The 17,865-nt window shown below is 46.7% G+C and overlaps 1 protein-coding gene across 3 annotated transcripts in view; it reads right to left on the bottom strand.

Moving 5' to 3' along the window:
* Window positions 1-17,865, bottom strand: part of RMND5A (required for meiotic nuclear division 5 homolog A) — a 314,309-nt gene that overhangs the window by 251,268 nt on the left and 45,176 nt on the right. For 2 of the 3 annotated variants that reach the window (XR_015309794.1, XM_086964264.1), the window contains exon 3: window positions 4,946-5,140. The exons of the other annotated variant lie outside the window; for it this stretch is intronic. Coding sequence is in view for 1 of the 2 variants with exons in the window: in XM_086964264.1 (XP_086820390.1) it covers window positions 4,946-5,140 (195 nt within the window). In the remaining variant the exon portion in view is untranslated. The remainder of the gene's footprint in view (window positions 1-4,945; window positions 5,141-17,865) is intronic. 3 annotated transcript variants of the gene reach the window in all.

The following is a 17,865-nucleotide window of genomic DNA, read 5'->3' as shown; positions in this document are numbered from 1 at the left end:
CCCTAGGGCAGGACCTAGTCGCGTACCCACCCCTTTCTTAGGATAAAGGCAGGAGCGGGGACCCTTCCAAATTAGATCATCTTTGAATCAAGAAACTACTTTCTACGAAAGGAACTCTCGACTCTTCTCAAGATTTCTCCCTTGTGGCTAAGGAGTAGTCACCCTGCATCCGCAGGCACCATCTAAGAACTCTGCGGTTTGCTGCACGTCCTTCCGCAGGAATCCGACCGACCAGCATGACGAGACCCGGCTTCCCTGGCACCTCTACCTACCTCTACAGCTAAGCTGAGAACCGTAGGTGCGACGAGACCTCGAGGGACCGGCCATCATCAGAAATGCACGACTTCTATCCAGCACGACCGCCGAGGGACCCCCTGGTGAGTGCTTTGGGGTCCGAGAAGCCCCGACCCTGAGCAGCTCCAGCACCGAAGTCCAGCCCCCCCAGCATCTCCACGATCTGCGTGGGGCCCTACTGCTTTTTGGCTGCTCACCGCGTTGTCTGGCTACTAGCCCGCTGGCTTGTGGCCTTCCCGACGACGACCAACGACGACAACACTGCTGGTCTGGTTGCTCCAGACTGGCCCTTGCTCCCTTCCAAAAAAGGAGCACCCCGGACCCTCCTGGTCCACTCCAGACGCCATTTTAGGTCCACTGCGTGGGCTTGAATTTGCCAAGACTTGTTGCCCCAATCCTGGGTCCAGCGACGTCGATAGCATCAACCATCGTGGGACAGCTCGCACCTCCATCCTGGTCGCCGACAACGCCTCCTGGTCCGTGAGACTGCAGAGCCCAGCGTCGCCCACTCACCTGGTCGAGGTGACTACCATCCGGTGCCCTCCTGGTGCCATCTGATCACTGGCTAGTGGTCACGAACTTGGTCCCCTCTGCTTTCAGGTGTCATCCATCTTCGAATCACTCGAAAAATCTTCACTGGTCGCCTGCCAGCAACTTCTTTCTTCAGGCTCCTGGTTCGTCAACGAGGATTCCCGACGTCTTTTCAGACCTATGCAGCTGCAGCCCCTGGGCTAGGTAACTTCGGCATTTCGGTGCCCCAGCATAGCCTCACTATCCAAGGGTCCAGATCCACTGTCGTTTTCGACCTACCTTATCGGGTTCGCCCGAGAACACTAACTTTGCCTTTACTAGCTCCCATAGACTTTGTCCCGCATCCCGCGTGAGAGTGCACACTTTGCACCCGAGTCCCCTAGGCCTCCTACTAGTAATCTGAAGGTTCAGTAACGTAGTCCTAGCGATTCCAAAGCCCATTAGTACAGTACTTACCTGCTAGTAATTTCGCATTCCACTTTCAGAGTATATGGTTTTTCGTGCCCCTCTGGCATTTGTGTAAATTGTGCAACTTAAAGTATTTTCGTAAGAGTTTTGTTGTGTGCTTCGTACCCTGTCCTCATAAAGAGTACAGGGCTGTTGTGATCTAAATAAATACACTGTTTATTTTCATAACACTTGTGTGGTGTCCTTTCACTTGGTGTTCAAGGGGTATATGTGATGGTATAACAGCTGGCTTAACACGCCCTCTAGAGTTTAGCCCGAAGACTGCTCGTATCCACGCTACTAGGATAGCTGGTCTATAAGGTTGACTTACAACCAATCACCATAAGGGTTGTTTAGACTGATACAAAGTGCTCACTAGAATAGTGAACATTATATATCAGGCCAACTTCTCACAGAAAGAATAAAGACTTTTAATGCCAAATGAATCTCCTGGAGCTCCAGCATGTTGAAGTGGAGTCTGGACTTCGCCAGAGACCAGAGTCCTATGATCTCCACTTCTCCCATGTGGCCGTACCATCCCAGAAGTAAAGCATCTGTCACTGCTATGAGATCTGGTCGGATTAAGGGAGAGGGGTCTGCCTGTGATCCAATCATGCTGTGTCAGTCACTACTGCAAATCCTGTGCAGTTCCCTCTAAGGTCTGGACCATGTCGGAGAGGCTGCCTTGATGCTGCGCCCACTGGAACTTCAGGTCCCACCGTAGAGCCTGCATTATTCGCTTTGCATGTGTCACTAGCAGAATGCAGGAGGCCATGAGACCCAGCCGCCTCCGTCATTCTCCCTGAAATACAGGATAGAGGCTGAAACATCTGTATCATAGCCTGAATATCCTGGACTTGCAGCTTGGGACGATAGGCCCGAAACTGCACTGTGTCCAGAACAGCTCAGATGAAAGGGAGCTTCTGAGAGGGAAATAGGTGTAACTTCGGCACGTTGATAGTGAACCCCAGCAAGTGCAGTATATCCGCTGTAGCCTGGAGTTGGAAGAAGAAAGCCTGGGGTGAGCCTGCCTTCAACAGCCAGTCGTTGAGGTAGGGGAAGACGGACACCCTTGATCAGCGTAGATGAGCTGCAACCACCGGCATCACCTTGGTGAACACCTGAGGGGCGTTGGTAAGGCCAATGAGGAGCATGGTGAACTGAAAATGCTCATGATCTCCGTAAACCGCGTGAAGGGCCGATGAGCAGACAGGACAGGAATATGGAAATAGCTGTCCTGCAAGTCCAATGCTACCATCCAGTTTCCCGGGTCCAGGACAGACAGGAATTGAGCCAATGTGAGTATCTTGAGCTTTTGAGGAAGTACTTGAGGGCTTGTAGATCTAGGATGGGACCCTTGCCTTTTTTCAGGACTAAAACGTAGGATTAATAACGACCACAGACTCCTTCTGCTGCCGAAACCCTCTCTATGGCTCCCTTGGCCAAGAGAGTCAAGGCTTCCTCTTGAAGCAAAATAAGATGATCCTCCGTCAGCCGGTCATAGGATGGAGGGAGGAGTAATCTCGAAGGGGAGGAAGTAGCCCGTTCAGATTATCTGGAGGACCCACCTATTCTGGTCACCCATGATCTTGAAGAGCAAGACTAAGAGGGTTTGGAGGCAGAGGCTGGGGGTATACTTACCAGACGTCTGGCCGCTCGACCAAGGGGTCAGATTGAGCCACGTCCTTGCCCGCACTAAGGCTGCACTTTCAAAGCGAGTCGTTTGCGTTGAGACCGCAACAGATGGCAAACTTTGCTGCATCTCTCCAGTCTGATACCACTTGAGAGAGGATGACCGTGGCCTCCTCCGGGACCTGTGGCAGCACATGTGCAACCATTTCCCAAAGACAGTAGGAATAGCAGTCAAATAAGCATGCGGTGTTCACCGACCACAATGCAAGGCTGGTGGAAGGAAACATTTTCTAACTCCCAACTATCCAGTCTCTTGTATTCCTTGTCCGGGAGAATGGACAGGAACGTGCCATGAGAGGTAGAGGCTTTGACCACCAAGCTCTCTAGGGTAGTGTGGGTGGTGAGGAAGCTTGGGTCGACCGGAGCAGGGAGGGGGCGGTAAGCGATTATGCTATTAACAAGAGCCCCTGTGCTGGGTTTGGACCAGATACCCAGTAGGACATATGTGAGGGCCTCATTAAAGGGTAGCAAAGAAGGTACACCTGGCTGCAAGACCTCAGTCAAGATATTAATCTTGATCGCCACAGAAGGGAGCTGAAGGTCCAGCCCTTCACACCACCATAGCAAATGACGCCCCCTCCTCCATAGCCACTGTAGGTTATGAAAGCATACCAGAATCTAGAAAAGTGTTCAGTACACTGGCTTCGCCTGACTCCTCTCACCAGTCCCATTTCATAATAAGGCTGATCTTCTCAAGGGTCCAGTGACTCCTCCCAACATTCTTCCACTCCTAGCCCTTCAGAATAGGGCTCAGGAAATGACATAGGATCTGGAGGTTCCACGGGCGCCGGCATAGGTCAATGTGGTACCAGCTCCGGGTCGTCGGTAATCAGAATGGGGCTGTACCGATGGAGGACACCAACAGCGCTAGGCCCATCAGAATCGGCTCAAACGCTGGGGAAGGTAGCAGTGGTATAATCGGAGCAGAACCAGGTACCGCCCAAATATGAGGCACATGGCATCATAAAACTATTTACATTAGGTGGGGGTTGCTCAGGCTTCCAGAAAAGCTGGGAAGTATGGAACAGTCCCAGGAGCAGGTTCAGAAGAACGAGGCCTATAATGCAGAGGGTCCTCCATTGCATCGTTCAAGAAACAGGGAGTAGTCGAAGCACGCTTTGACTTCTTGTGTTTCTTATGCCTTTTACATGTCCTACCCGACTACTTCAAGTGGGAGGATGAGGATTTGGGACTTTCAGCTGTGCCCAGACCCTCCTCTCCTCTCGATCGGGAGCGTAAAAGAGACCTCCTAGGAGTTGTATGACACAGTGCAGACTTCTCCCTCAAAGCTTTCGGAGTCATGGCCTGCAGTCGGAGCACAAATTTGAGTTGTGCTCTCTCTCCAGGAACCAGAGGTAAACCAGGTGTGGATCAGTCACAAACATGGCAGAGTGTCAGGCGCTGCATGGTTTGAATACAGAAGTCTTCCTAAACACGATAGAAAAAAAGGCTAAAGACCCAAAAAAAAGGGGTTGGGGTGTCGACAAAACATCGGGAAAAAAACCTGTTAAAAAGTGAAAGGGGGTAGCTCTTCACAGATTAGCTCTTGCCTTGGGCGGAAAGAAAATAACTGACGTCAGCGCGCCAAGGTGGTGCCTATATAGGTAATGCGGACATCACTACAGCGCAAAAGACCACAACAGAGAGAGACGCCATCTACAGGAGTATTGCTCGAAGAAAAATCTTCCGGATCCAGTCTGATGCCTGGGAAATTCAAAGATAAGGAATCTGCGGTTACACATCTCTATCAAATAACTGCGATACAACATTCTCATCCAACTTCTCATGCTTCAGAATAGTTACAAGCAGGGGATAAGCTGCAAGTACATACACAACACCTATGCCAGACTTAAACTCCTTAAATGAACCCTGCTTGGAAACAGCTGGCCAGGATTTGATTCTAATCTGACATTATGACCCTTGACCAACTGCACCTGTAGAACCTGGGGGGAGAGGGATGAAAAAGGATGAAGAATCCTACCGGTTGTGATTGACGAACCCCGAAGTTGATAGCCTGCATCCGATTCTCCCGCTGGCCCTGTACCACTCTACCTCCAGGTTCTCCAGGGGGCCTCTCCACATCATGGGAAAGGACATGGCTTCTCCGCCTCAGTGGATAAAGAGGCAGGCATGGGTCAGATGGGGTTGCAGGGTGCGGGACCGGGCTCGGGGATGCCTGAAGAGAGTGGGTTTCATTCGGTGAGGGGAAAAAAGAAAAAGGAGAAACTAATCAAAAACCCAGGGGAGAAATGAGGGGAACAAAAAGGATATGGCAGGAAAAGCCTACAGATAAAGCTACTGACCATCATGCACACCACACCAAAAGACAATGATGTTAAAATTAACCCACTTCATTTTTCGGTAATGTGTCTGAAATTGCAATGCACATTTAACATAAATAGCACCTAGGAAAGAAAACAGTTAAAACTTTTTTTAAAGGAAATATTCACAAACATCTCTACTGTTCTAAGAAACCATACTGGAGAAGCATAAACCCTTGTAATCCCATAGTTGTTTTAAGGGATTCATATATTATTTTACAGAAAGATTTCTTCTTCGTTTAAACCAAGCTATTTTCTTCTAAAAAAAAAAATGCATATTCTACGGAGTGAAAGTAAAATTTACTTCAAATCAGAAACCTAAATATTTTTAGGTATAATTGTACCCCATTCTTTATGCCTTTTCTTAACTAAACCTAACACACATACCGTATGCAGTACTTAGTTGGCCCAAAATGTATCACCAGTGACATAGGATCATAGTTGTCTCCTCCTAAATTACTAGAACCAGCCACCACCTGGGAGCCACTTTAATAAAAACAAAAAACATTTTAAGTCCACAGAACACAGTCGTAGGATAAGTACAGCGCTCCGTTCCTACCCAACAGAAAGGCTGAGCAGGAAAGTTAAGCAAGCAGGTCACATTACAGAAGCCTATCAATACATGAGAAGCACATACCAATATAAAGTCTGCGGATTATATTTCTTTTCACATAGGAATTCCTTCCAGTTACCTTCTTTAAAGAAACTGGGTAAAACAGGAAATTAACAAATAACTGTAGCTTACATGCTTTTGCAATGCACAGGTGCCAAGCAGGATGGTTAAGTGATAGAGGCGGCTCCTCCATTGGGGTGGAGAGGCGTCGCCCCGCTGCTTTCTCGCAGTGCGAGAAGCAGAAACATAAAATGGTAAAACTACCATTTTATGTTTCTGCTTCTCGAACTGTGAGAAAGAATGGGTGCCTGGTTGGGGGTGGGCGGGTGGTTTGCCCACTGTTGTGGGCCCTGACTGCTTGGTCAGACCCCTGGGGCCGACCAAAACAGTCCTGCGCACTCTCCCTTTTTTTTCCTTTATGTAGGCTGCATGCAGCCTACATAGAGAAAATGGCCTCCCCGTAGACGCCTGGCTGGGCACTGTCCGCACAAATCACAATGCTGCCATTGTAGCGTTGTGACTGGCTTGGGGAGAGAGGCTGCTTGTGCAAAATGCAGAGCCAGCCAGGAGCAGCAGGAGCTCAGGCAGCAGCACGTGACCCGGTAAAAGTAAGTTTAAAAGTAACGTTTTTTTTATAATAATTACCGATCCGCTTCAAAAGCCCTCCCCTCCCACCGCGAACCCGCGTGACACTCTCCCTCCCACTCGCCATGCGACTGAGAATGAGCCTTCCTCGTTAAATACGTTCCTTTCTCATGGACCACAGTCCATGGAACACGCGTCTGTTTCCATTGATAAAGTTTTCTTTGATTCGCATTTCATAAAAGGAACTGTGTAGTTTTGAAGAACAGGCATCTCTAACCATTGACAGACGGTTTTTGTGAATGAGCTTCGTGTGCACTGAATTCTTGCAAAAGGGCTTTTTTTTAAAGCCTCAGGCGGATTTTTTCTCTGAAGAAGTTGGCCGATGAGGTCTCTCAACAGTGGAAAGTCGCTGGACAAATAACCGGAAAAAAAGCAGAACCGTCTATTGACTGCAGAGAAAACAGTCAATAGGAAACTGACCCGATTTATTGAATAGAATGCTGTCCCAATCCGGATTCCAGAGCAACAACAGCACAGAGACCGCCCTACTCGCCGCCACAGACGACATCCGCACCCTCCTGGACCAAGGCCACTCCGCAGCCCTCATCCTACTCGACCTATCAGCGGCCTTCGACACCGTCTCCCACAGCACACTAGTTGCCAGACTACAAGACGCAGGCATACAAGGAACAACCCTGGACTGGATCCAATCATTCCTCACCGGAAGAAGCCAAAGGATCCGACTCCCACCCTTCCTCTTCGACCCCACGAAAATCACGCCTCAGATGTGCTGACCTTGTGCGTTCTCAGTGGTGGCAATAAAGATTGAGCCAAGGTTCTCCCTATTCACAGACCTCGCACCACCTCTTGGTGTAACCGCTACTCATGATCCTCTATGCTCCACCAGCTGGGCTCGTCCTCCCTAGCATTTAATGATCCTGCCAGGCGGTTCACCACCAGAAAGGTTCCTTGGTGGCCAGTGATTTCCAGAGGTGCAGGGCATCCTGCCACAGCGCCTGTGACCAAACTCAACCCTGTTTGTTGCAGTACCACATGGCTGTGGTGTTGTCCCTGAGAACCTGTACCAGCCTCCTCGAGTTGGATGGAAAGAAGCTACAGTTATCAAAGAGAGGAGGAGGGTGTAATAGTTCTGGAGTTACACTGACTAATTTTGGCTCAGTGGCAGTATTGATTGCTTTCCCTATGGGGGAAATACTCGTGTGCCCACAGCTATGAAATATATTTAAGTAAGGTAAAGTAAGTAATAATGAATGATCATAATAAACGTGCTTTGAAATTCCTGTAGTAAAATAGTGGTCAGAGATGATGTACTAATTGTCACATACATTTATTTTAATTTAGCTGAAAACCAATGAAAGCCTCTATTTAATTGCAAGGCAGTAGAGAACTTTGATCAGTTAACACGTGGTTCGCCCATCAGAGGCCCACAGGCCTAGGGTTTTTTCAAAGGTAAGTATTATCAGTTACAGAATTACAGGACTTCCAAGGAACTCCTATCTTCTACAAATAAGAATACTTAAATAGCCTTCCTCAGCTAGGTTGGCTCAGGAAGCATTTCAAAACCTATTCCAGGGTTTATACTTTTCACCTAGGAGCAGTCTTTAAGTTTGAATATTCATAGATCGGTTGTGCTGCCCAGTTGTCACTTTCTAGAACTTCATTTAGGCTTGGTAGTCTATCGAAGGGTTTAGGACGTTAAAGGAAAATGCAGAAGAAAAGGTTTGTGGCCCTAGCTCTACATCGAAGGAATGTTCACAGAAGTCAATAATGACCATAGGGTACGGCATTGCAAACTACTCATGATACATTTTTCATTTTAAAAACAGACAGGATACCTTTCTTACAGCTTCTATGAGAATGCAATTTTCCTATACATGTTATACACACAACTTTTTTTTGCAAACCTGCAGACTACACTCCGGAAAAAAGTGTTCATTTTGAACAGCCCATATCAGTATGATGAAAAAACCCTATATTTAGATACTCGCAACTAGTGTATTTATGAACAATATAAATAGTGAAAGGTATTTTTCAGTTCACACACACACACTACATGCCGACAATTCATAAACACACCTGGAGAGGACCAGAGACACCAGAGTTTTCATTGTGAGCTATGACCAGGGGGAAATACTTTGATTCAGTGAAGCTTAATAATCGTACCAGAAGAAATAGACCAGGCACCTCCCCACCTCCAGGTGGAGGATGTTGTCTCATACAGTATAGATGACTCACACAGACACAGACCGCAGCAAAGGACCACAAGCAAAGAATTTTTAAGTACATCCTCGAGAACTTGTTAACTTAAGTACTAAAATGTTTTTTTTCATATCATGTTTATTTTCTCTCCATAACTTTCTTCTCAGCAAACTTGTCAATGCCCTCCCCCCTATACTAATTATTTATCCCGCTTTCTTTTTTTCTTCTGAGCATTACAAAAAACATTAACTACCCGGTATGTCTTAATAAATCACAAATCAGGTCTCTGAAAACAGCTAGAGGTAAAGTATACTTGTGTAAATTCCAATATTTTCTAGAATTTCCTTACTTTAAAATGACAATTTGGGCCCAGGGGAAGATCTCATTAACTACCATCCCAAAGAATGGAGATCAAACGACATTGGCATATTTGAGGAGCTACTGGATGCCACAGGAACTTTAAGGTTGTCTTTGGCAGTTATAGTTAGGGACACCTATACTAAACTCAGGTCCACCTTAGTGCCCCTCATATGGGATCTCATTACATGAGGTGTTCTTCGACAAATTCTAGGTGTCTCAAAATGACAGAAGGATCATTAGATCTCAATAACCTGAACATTAGTTAGACTCTGTTGACGCCTTGTTTGTAAAATAGTTGATGTGGTTATATGTTCCCCTTTAAGTCAACACATTACTGATTCACGTGAATGTTACGTGCCGTTGGTTTGATGACAGTAATCATCTCACCTAATCACCTATGTAGAACCAAAAAAATATTTTATTTAAAAGCAAATATAAAAACAAACTTAATAATGTTGAATGTATATGAAATTGTTGAACTGAGTCGATGGTATTGCGCATTATAATGTAGCTGCATCCCTCCTCCAACTATACTGAATAGGACGCGCCATTGGCCCATTAATCATGCAACAATGAGTATATTGATCTGAAATTAATGAGAATAAAAAAAAGACACTGTGAGAAGGTGGCCTGATATGCAGTGCTCACTATTCTAGTGAACACTATGTATCAGTCCAGCAACCCTTATTGATGATTGGTTGTAAGTCAACCTTATAGACCAGCTATCCTAGTAGCATGGATACGAGCAGTCTAAGGCTAAAGACTCGAGAGGGCGTGTTAAGCCAGCTGTTTACCACACATATACCCCTTGAATACCAAGTGAAAGGACACCACACAAGTGTTATGAAAATAAACAAGATATTTATTAAGAATCACAACAGCCCTGTACTCTTTATGAGGACAGGGTACTAAGCACAAAACAAAACTCTTACGAAAATACTTAAGTTAGCACAGTATATACAAATGCCCGAGGGGCACGGAAAACCATATACTCTGAAAGTGGAATGCGAAATTACTAGCAGGTAAGTACAGTACTAATAGGCTTAGGAATCGCTAGGACTTGACTATAGAACCTTCAGATTTCTTACAGGAGGCCTAGGGGACTCGGGTGCAGAGTGTGCACTCTCACGCGTGATGCGGGACAAAGTCTATGGTAGCTAGTAATTGCAAAGTTAGTGTTCTCGGGCGAACCCGACCTGGTAGGGAGAAAACAAAAGTGGATCCTGACCCTTGGATAGTGAGGCTATGCTGGGGCACCGTAATGCCGAAGTTACCTAGCCCAGGGGCTGCAGCTGCATAGGTCTCAAAAGACGTCGGGAATCCTCGTTGACGGACCAGGAGCCTGGAAGAAAGAAGTTGCTGGCAGGCGACCAGTGAAGAAAGTTCGATGGATCCAAGCCTGGATCGAAGGAAGATGACACCTGAAAGCAGAGGGGACCAAGTTCGAGACTACTAGCCAGTAGTCAGTGGGCACCAGGAGGGCACCGGATGGTAGCCACCTCGACTAGGTGAGTGGGTGACGCTGTATTCGCAGATCTCACGGACCAGGAGGCGTTGTCGGCGACCAGGATGGAGGAGCGAGCTGTCCCACGATGGATGAAGCTGTCGGCGTCGCTGGACCCAGGATTGGGCAACAAAGCCTAGGCAAATTCAAGCCCATGCGGTGGACTCAAAATGGCGTCTGGAGTGGACCAGGAGGGTCCGGGGTGCCTCTCTTGAAGAAGGAAGCAAGGGCCAGTCTGGAGCAACCAGACCAGCAGCAGTGATGTCGTCGGGCGTCGTGAAGAAGGCCACAAGCCAGCCGGCTAGTAGCCACACAGCGCGGTGCGCACGCAAAAGCAGAAGGGCCCCACGCAGATCGTGGAGATGCTGGAGGGCTGATCTTCGGTGCTGGAGCTGCTCAGGGTTGGGGCTTCTCGGACCCCAAAGCACTCACCAGTGGAGCACACGGTGGGCTTGTTACAAAGAAGTCGTGCAGTCTTGGCGATCGTCGGTCCCTCGAGGTCTCGACGCATTCACAGTTCTCAGCTTTGCTGTAGAGGTGAGTAGAGGTCAGAGGTGCCAGGGAAGCCGGGTCTCGTCGAGCTGTGTCGTCGGATTCGTGAAGAAGGACTTGCAGCAGACCGCAGTGTTCTTAGGATGGTGCCCGCTTGATGCAGGGTGACTACTCCTTAGCCACAAGGGAGAATCTTGAAGAAGAAATCTTGATGTCCTTTGGAAGAAAGTCGTGTCTTGATTCCAAAGATGATCTAATTTAAACAGGGGGCCCGCTCCCATCTTTATACTAAAAGAGGGGGCTGACCCGGTGACTAGGTCCTGCCTATGGGTGGGACTAGGAGGGGGGTGGTTACACCCCTCTGCCATGCCGGACTTTCCCCAGGCCAGGGGCTGGTGTGCCCCTGGAACTGGTTCTGACCGGCCTATGCGTAGTGAGCACCGGGGTGCCACTCAGCAGTCACCTTCCTGAAAAGCCCTGCCTACCCAGGATACACAAAACCATGTCTGGGACGGTGCTAGCACCGCCCCTGACAGGAAACCCTTTGTCCAGGCTCCCCTCGCTGGAAGGACTCCCAGCTGCAGGGGGTCAGACTCGTGTCTGTGGTGGCAGCATCCATTTTGTGGAGCTGAGGCTTCGTTTAACTTTAACCGGGGTTCACAGTTACCTACATGTCGTGTCCCTCTAGAAGGGTGGAATGCTAACCCCGTCGCCAGAATTGGCAAGGGGTTAGTATTCCAATTTGTATGACACCTTACTCGACATGTTTTGATAAAGCAATACCAAAGATAGCATTTAACCGCGAGGATTATAATGCACTTAAGAGTATATGGTATGCGATATCATGGAACAGCTATTAGGACTTGGTTCCGCAAGCTGCAGACAGGCTCAGCTCATGCCAGAGCACCATCTCACACGATTCTAAGCACTCTGCCTTCAGGATTGTCAAGGCCTGCCATAGGAGTGACTGATAGGAATCGGTGTGTCCATTTTAGGGTTAGGTATAGGTATACTATACCTACAGCAAAGGGTGATTACACGACTTTGCCCCAGCTGTCATGCAGCCAGTTGTGTCCAATTTAGGAGGCCAGCCAGGGGTGGCATAATACATGCTGCAGCCCCTGGCAGCCCTGGGTACACCCATGCCCTGAGTTACAGGGTCTGATAGGGTGGCCCAGTACCAATTGGAAATGCACCTAGGGTACATGGAATCCATTTTACAGAGAGAGCAGTAGGCCTGGGGTCCTGATTGGCAGGGCCCCAGGTCGACTATGTCAAAAACCAGCTAAAACACAGGGCAAAAAGTTGGGGGCAACCATAGTCAGGAGGTACCTTCCTACAGACACTACAGAGCTAGAGACCTGGGTTTAAATGTATGTTGGCTGACATTTATACACTGACAACAAAATACCAGCAAGCAGTACCAGCTTTTTTAATATGCAACACCAAGGGGTTCATGTGAACGCCCTAATTACACCTCAATGAAGCAAATTAAGCAGCTCATGTTCCAATATGATCAAGCTTCAGTTCTCCGGTTAATTCTCAGGTCCTTCCAAACTATCAAAGATCAAAAAAATTAAACCACTGGCAAAGCCAATGGTCTCATCCGTGAAACTCACTGGCTTTGCCAATATTTGTCTTCTCCTCAGATGGCCACAAACATGCTTGGTGCTCAAAGGGAAGAGGGGCAATTAGGTACTGGAGGAGTGGGCTTAATAAAGAAGTGCGGGACGGAGTGCAGGAAAAGGAGAAAATATAGACTACAATTCAAGGTCTCACATGAGCATGGGAAAGATACTTGCCAGCTAATCAAAACTCAGTGAGACAGAAATGCTGACAGTGCTGGACAATCTCAAATATGAAGAGGAAAGCCACTGAACCAAGATCAAGAATGCAAGATTAACAAGAAATCAATTCAACCATGAGTTACTCTCTGTTGATTATCATTCACAATAAGACTTCGACATCAACCAGTTAAAATAATCTCTAGTCAGGAATTGAAAATAAGGACTAGAAGAAATAGAATGCTTTCCATTCCTAACTTCATCTGGTTTCAAAACCCTCGATCTCAGTCTGCTCTCGGGGTAAGAGTTACCCAAATTAGCTTCCAAAATAAAAACGTCAAGCATGGCTATGGATCCTTGTCCAGGATCGTGCATGAAATAAGACCTTCGACCCATGTGAGCTGACATTAACACACTAGGTAACTCACCTTTAGTAGACTCTGTTGGCAACTGAAACATTCAATAATTTCTCCACGCCTAAAGAGTAAAATAGAAAAAAAAAACACTACAGATAAAAAACTATAACCCTATTTCAAACCTACCATAATTGGGCAAAGCTTAGCAACTAAGGAAACCCCTGCTCGAGAATCTGAATAAATTAAGAGCAACATCAGATAAAAAAATCTCACCACTCTTGACAAAGGCTAGAAATCTGCCCTAATAATTCTGGATATTTAAGCAGCTGAGGATCACACTATTCTATGGTTTGGGAGGCTATTTGTTTTGAAAGAATCCTCTTACCAAGATTCGAAAGGGCTCCCCAATCCTGTTCAATGGTTATATGAGACCTCTTGTCACTTGATCAATACAAGAAGCATTTCCATATGTGCAGGCATTACCATGCAGTCACATAAAAGTGGATGAAAGAAAATGTTCTTAAGATAAGAATTCACTAAATAAATAAAAAAATATTTTTTAGAAGGCTAAGATACCACATCTTTTAGCTTTCCCAACTTCCAGGTTTGACAGTACTATAATCCTTGTGCCAGGACACCCTTTGGAGAAGCAAAGTAGCTTAAACATGAAACATAACATTTCACTATGCTTCTGGCCTCTGAACACTCCCCATTACCACTAGGAAAGCAAAGAATCTGGGCACCATATTTGATTCTAGCCTTTTTCATCCGTACAATGAAGGGGAGGCCAATCTTCAACTGTCGTGTCACAAAATCGTCTTTCGTCTGCAAACTCCTCACCAAATCAAATTGACAAAATGGCTTAATTTTGGGGTGGACAAGCTATTGCAATATAATCTATACAGGTGCACTAATTAACAATTTTATTATGGAACTCAAGAGACAACAAAGATGTGCCTAACAACTGAGAAACCAAACTAAAGAAGCTCTGAAAGCGCTCCACTAGCTCTCACTAGATGCAAGCATTACAGTCAAAGTTTATGTATAATTCAAATGTAAACTTGCAAAAGCACTTGGTTTTATTATTCCTAAGAATCTTCAATCAGCAGCTACACACTTGATATCTCGCCATTCTGTTAACCACCAGAAGCATGCTTGGTGGTCCCCAAGAGTATTGGGTCCCATGCCGTAGAATGCCTTAGTCGCCCCACCTCACAGCTAAATCTAACCATCTTAGATTGAGAAAACCCCTATATATGAAACTCGTGCCTAAGACAGAGCCATGGTACTGAACTGAGAAATGTCAGCTTTGATGCCAATGCCTCCCAAACGGTCTACCAACCTGGTTATGATACCCATTTTATACCAACCTGGTTATGAGACCCATTTTATGCATATGTATATATGTTTCTCTAGCTGGAACTAACAGAGCTCCAAAGATATTGCAATGTAAAAAAAAATCTGTATTTGACTAAACTCCTAAAACAAACAAGCACTGGCGTTACCAATAGGTCTCGCAGTAGGAAAGTTGGAGCTATTGGTTTTGTAAATGACATTTTATATTTATGTTTTGTGATTTACAATGCCAATACTTTTAACTTTAGCATATGTGACACTTTTAGTATTTGTAATGTCACATGTTTTGTATTGCCTTTACTTAGATGTATTGATATTACAATTAACATTGGCTTTTAATTTTTTTAAATAATTAATACTTAAATAAAAGTGATTGTAATTTTTAATGGCAATTGCTTAAACTTTTGTAAATAACTGTTGTGAAGATTATGTTCAGTGACTAAAATCCAAGAACAGAAGTGAAATATTAACATTTTTTGTGACATTTGCAATAAAGCTTCAAACATTGAGAGAACATATTTGAACCAGTGATGCTGTGGTAGTGCTGAGTGATGCTGTGGTAGTGCTGAGTGATGCTGTGGTAGTGCTGAGTGATGCTGTGGTAGTGCTGAGTGATGCTGTGGTGGTGCTGAGTGATGCTGTGGTGGTGCTGAGTGATGCTGTGGTGGTGCTGAGTGATGCTGTGGTGGTGCTGAGTGATGCTGTGGTGGTGCTGAGTGATGCTGTGGTGGTGCTGAGTGATGCTGTGGTGGTGCTGAGTGATGCTGTGGTGGTGCTGAGTGATGCTGTGGTGGTGCTGAGTGATGCTGTGGTGGTGCTGAGTGATGCTGTGGTGGTGCTGAGTGATGCTGTGGTGCCCCTGAGTGATGCTGTGGTGCCCCTGAGTGATGCTGTGGTACCCCTGAGTGATGCTGTGGTACCCCTGAGTGATGCTGTGGTGGGGCGACAGAGTGAGGGCGACAGAGTGAGGGCGACAGAGTGAGGGCGACAGAGTGAGGGCGACAGAGTGAGGGCGACAGAGTGAGGGCGACAGAGTGAGGGCGACAGAGTGAGGGCGACAGAGTGAGGGCGACAGAGTGAGGGCGACAGAGTGAGGGCGACAGATAGAGTGAGGGCGATAGATAGAGTGAGGGCGATAGATAGAGTGAGGGCGATAGATAGAGTGAGGGCGATAGATAGAGTGAGGGCGATAGATAGAGTGAGGGCGATAGATAGAGTGAGGGCGATAGATAGAGTGAGGGCGATAGATAGAGTGAGGGCGATAGATAGAGTGAGGGCGATAGATAGAGTGAGGGCGATAGATAGAGTGAGGGCGATAGATAGAGTGAGGGCGATAGATAGAGTGAGGGCGATAGATAGAGTGAGGGCAATAGATAGAGTGAGGGCGACAGATTTGTGTGTGCGGTTGTGTGTCTAGTTGTGTGAGTGGTTCTATGTGTGAGTGGTTCTATGTGTGAGTGGTTCTATGTGTGAGTGGTTCTATGTGTGAGTGGTTCTATGTGTGAGTGGTTCTATGTGTGAGTGGTTCTATGTGTGAGTGGTTCTATGTGTGAGTGGTTCTATGTGTGAGTGGTTCTATGTGTGAGTGGTTCTATGTGTGAGTGGTTCTATGTGTGAGTGGTTGTATGTGTGAGTGGTTGTATGTGTGAGTGGTTGTATGTGTGAGTGGTTGTATGTGTGAGTGGTTGTATGTGTGAGTGGTTGTATGTGTGAGTGGTTGTATGTGTGAGTGGCTGTATGTGTGAGTGGCTGTATGTGTGAGTGGCTGTATGTGTGAGTGGCTGTATGTGTGAGTGGCTGTATGTGTGAGTGGCTGTATGTGTGAGTGGCTGTATGTGTGAGTGGCTGTATGTGTGAGTGGCTGTATGTGCGAGTGGCTGTATGTGCGAGTGGCTGTATGTGCGAGTGGCTGTATGTGCGAGTGGCTGTATGTGCGAGTGGCTGTATGTGCGAGTGGCTGTATGTGCGAGGGGCTGTATGTGCGAGTGGCTGTATGTGCGAGTGGCTGTATGTGCGAGTGGCTGTATGTGCGAGTGGCTGTATGTGCGAGTGGCTGTATGTGCGAGTGGCTGTATGTGCGAGTGGCTGTATGTGCGAGTGGCTGTATGTGCGAGTGGCTGTATGTGCGAGTGGCTGTATGTGCGAGTGGTTGTATGCGTGTATGGTGGTGGGGTTGTGTAGTGCATCAGTTTTCGCTCCGACTAATTTCTCACAGGGAAATAGTGGCACTCTCAAGTCAATATATGCACTCACAATATTTATTAAATGTTAGTAATATTAAGCGTTTTATATTAATTTAAAATAATGTCACATTTGTATTAAAGGGTTAATTTAGGGGTTTCATTTTTTTAAAAATAAGTAATCATTTTTGAAAATCTAAAAGATTTAATTTTTACATTTATTGTCACTTTTTTAACACTAAAAACTATTTTATAGAAATGTAATTTAAAAGTCAAAATCGTGTAATGTATTTATTATCATTTCGTACAGGGTGTTATAGTAAGTTCCTGTCCCCACTATCTTATCTGGGAATGAGTTGGGGCACCAGTGAGTTTCCATGTGTGGAGCTCGACTTACTCCCAGCCTGAACCGCAATACATTTTACACCAAAATATATGTAGTGGAGACCTCCTACAGGGGTGGGGGAGGCCTCTGTTCGTAAGTTAATGAAACGCATTTTGTATTAACACGACAGCACTGCTTTAAGGAATGCGAAATGCAGTTTGTTAATCAGGTCCATGGGATCTCCGGTACATCATAGGGATCCTGCCAAACACACAGGCATGTTCACCAGTGACTACAGCCGCTAACACACACATTCTCGCACTAGAGACTCTCCGGCCTTTAGTGCACCAACATGCACACCCAAAAGCGCATGCGCTGCTCTGCGTGTACACTTGCTCTTAGGGGCGGCGGGAGGTTGAGATGAGCGGTGAGACCCTCAGGCGGAAGAAGCATTTGGTCAGAAGCGCCCTTCACCCCCCAAGAATGTCAGACACAGAGAGCCCAGACGCATTGAGCAATACTGGAAACACCTTACAGTGAAGAAGCCGCAGTCAATCGTCCACCCCCGAGCTGACGCACAGATTTATTTCTCCAGTCCTCAAAGTGAGGTCACGACTGTTCGCAGGAAGCTGGTTGACGTGGCAGTGCCTGGGCGGAGACGGAGGCCACAGTCAGGCTTCCCCCGTGATGAGGTGCATGGAGTGTGTTTAAAGGTGCCTGAAAGCACGGGGGCGGGCGAGAGGTGGCTTGTTCCAGCAGTTGAACAGATGTCAAAGTGAAACATCAACAAGACGGAGGGAAGGCA

Source organism: Lissotriton vulgaris, chromosome 3_2 (assembly GCF_964263255.1).
Source record: "Lissotriton vulgaris chromosome 3_2, aLisVul1.2, whole genome shotgun sequence".
In the NCBI taxonomy this organism is placed as follows: Eukaryota; Metazoa; Chordata; class Amphibia; order Caudata; family Salamandridae; genus Lissotriton; species Lissotriton vulgaris.
Note: the sequence above shows the minus strand (reverse complement) of the source record. Positions and strands in the feature narration are given on the sequence as shown.